Raw genomic sequence first — 2147 nt, 5'->3', positions numbered from 1 at the left:
TTGGATATAAAACTTTTGAACTTTACTTCAAAGTCTGTATATGTTTGAAGGTACTTTGCTGCGAGAGGATGGTGAAAGGGGTGCGAGAGGAACAAGTAACATGGATAGAAACTCTAGAGAGAGAGAGAGCTCTAAGCTATTAGAGAAGGAAAAGGCAAAGGGAAAGCAGTTAGGGTTTTTAAAGAGGCACACCTTTGCCCAATCTTTCCTTAACGCTGAATTCATATGAAAAAAAAACACCAAACTTTTCATTTTAATAAAAGCCTTTGCCATCCAAAATTGTTTGTTTCAGCACCAACCGAGATATGGTTAAAAAATAAGATAGAAAGGGAAGTACATTCGCATAGAAACAAAAAGGGAGGCAACTTGCGCATGGGACTATATCTAATATCTATGTGTAAATTCAAAACAAACTGTGTAAATTCGGAACAAAATGAAAGAGAGATTAGACCAAGCGAGTCCACCTTAGGAAATGAAGAACTAAGAAAAAAAATTGATCCCTGACCGGCTCTTGTCCCACGGAGCTGGCCCCAACCTGGCCCGGCCCCAATAAGATTGGGTTGGGCCGGGAACGGGCCAGGCCAGGCCAGGCCAAAACCAAACAAAAGAAGACCCGGCCCTAAATTTTTAGGGTCGTTCCACTAGGCCCATAGCAAGCCCTATAAAAAATCTATTAGCAATTCATCCCCGGAACCCTCTCGGCCTCAGAGCCGACCACAGGCTCGCGCCCACCACTAAATATAGCGAACCCAACTGCCTTCCCCACAATCGCAGCTACCAAAATGCCTCCATTAAACGACATGACTGCGAGCATAAGGAGGTAGGCGAGCCCAACTCGCACGGCGTGCAACAGGGTTCGACCCCCACGCGAGCCCACTACGCTCGATGGCACGAGCCTATGGTTCGACGGGAGTGCGAGCAGAATGGCGACGAAGTAGATGAGGGCTACAGAGAGAATATACATGCCAAGGCTCCCACCTGGCCATCCATGGAAGAGGATCCAGACGTCTTTTCCCCAGAACAATGTTATGTGCATCATCAACTTCTTCATGGGATGGCCATCCATGCTCATCACAGTGCTGTTGTGGCCTGGCATGTGCATGTCACCCATGCCATCACCCACATGTGCCATGGATCGTCTTGAGATTCTTCTGGTTTTGAGAGAGAGAAAGGGGGATTTTGGTTGATAGAGATTTTTCCTTGTGAAGGGTTGAACACAGAGAAAGATTTTGGAAGGGGGGGGGGGGGGGGGGGGGGGGGATGGGAAGAGAGAGGGGGATTTAGAGAGAGAGAGAGACGAGCCTCTGCGAAATAAGCCTGTAAGGCCGGGGACGTATGGGAAATTAGGGATGCGCTTTGGCCCCTTCCCGCAATTTGTGTTTAGAGCCTCAGCTTATACACACCACACCCTTTATTTATTTATTTATCCTCTCTCTCTCTCTCTCTCTTAATTTGACTTTCCTCTACTGGATTATGCGCCTATTTATGTTTCATTCCATTTATTTCCTCAATCAACTAAGTTGGAAACTGGGAATATATAGGCCTATGCTCACTCGAGAGCATACTATATGTTTACTACTTCGAGATATATACTTTCACGAGATCCATCTAATTATAACTACATAATTTTTTTTTTTAAAAAAAATAAATTTTGAGTTCTAAATTCTACATCATTCTTGCTATCTTTTTAAGATAAACAACAGGTGGGAGTTAAATAAATTTTTTTGGTTTCCGGTTCTAGAGACTATAATATAAAAGATGGATAGTATACTCCGGCGGAAGTAGACAATCTTTTGACATAAGAATTTCCTACTAATTCTTCCTCCAATTTCTCTCCCTACAATGTACAATGTAGAGAGAGATTTCGCCCTAATAGTGCAGAGAGAAATGCAGGATTGAGTTCCATTTACTTTGTTTTCTCTCGGAGAAGTTTAAAGTTTAGCCGTTTTCATGGTACACAAACGGTAGTATTTTATTAATTTTTCACAGTACAATTAGTACAATAAAGTCGATACTATTCATTATACCGCACTATAGTGGAGGTGGAATGACGAAAACACCCTTTATCTGTTGTTCTAATCCTTGCTTCAAAGAAGAGACAGGTGAATGGGCTTTCCGGAAATTTGGTTCGGATATGTGAGTGGTGT

The 2147-nt window shown here is 43.1% G+C and overlaps 1 protein-coding gene across 1 annotated transcript; it reads right to left on the bottom strand.

Moving 5' to 3' along the window:
- Positions 1-379: 379 nt before the first annotated feature.
- LOC18440204 (copper transporter 3) lies at positions 380-1603 on the bottom strand. The gene has a single exon (XM_006850356.4). The coding sequence runs from the start codon at positions 1130-1132 to the stop codon at positions 674-676; it is 459 nt and encodes a 152-aa protein (XP_006850419.1). The 5' UTR covers positions 1133-1603; the 3' UTR covers positions 380-673.
- Between the last annotated feature and the right edge of the window lie 544 nt (positions 1604-2147).

This window comes from Amborella trichopoda, chromosome 8 (assembly GCF_054954075.1).
Source record: "Amborella trichopoda isolate Santa Cruz 75 chromosome 8, AtrichopodaSantaCruz75HAP2 v2.0, whole genome shotgun sequence".
In the NCBI taxonomy this organism is placed as follows: domain Eukaryota; kingdom Viridiplantae; phylum Streptophyta; class Magnoliopsida; order Amborellales; family Amborellaceae; genus Amborella; species Amborella trichopoda.
This window is presented reverse-complemented; position numbering and strand designations above follow the sequence as displayed.

Excerpts from the sequence above, each read along its gene's own strand:
- LOC18440204 (XM_006850356.4), bottom strand. The coding sequence starts at position 1,132 with ATGGCACATGTGGGTGATGGCATGGGTGACATGCACATGCCAGGCCAC.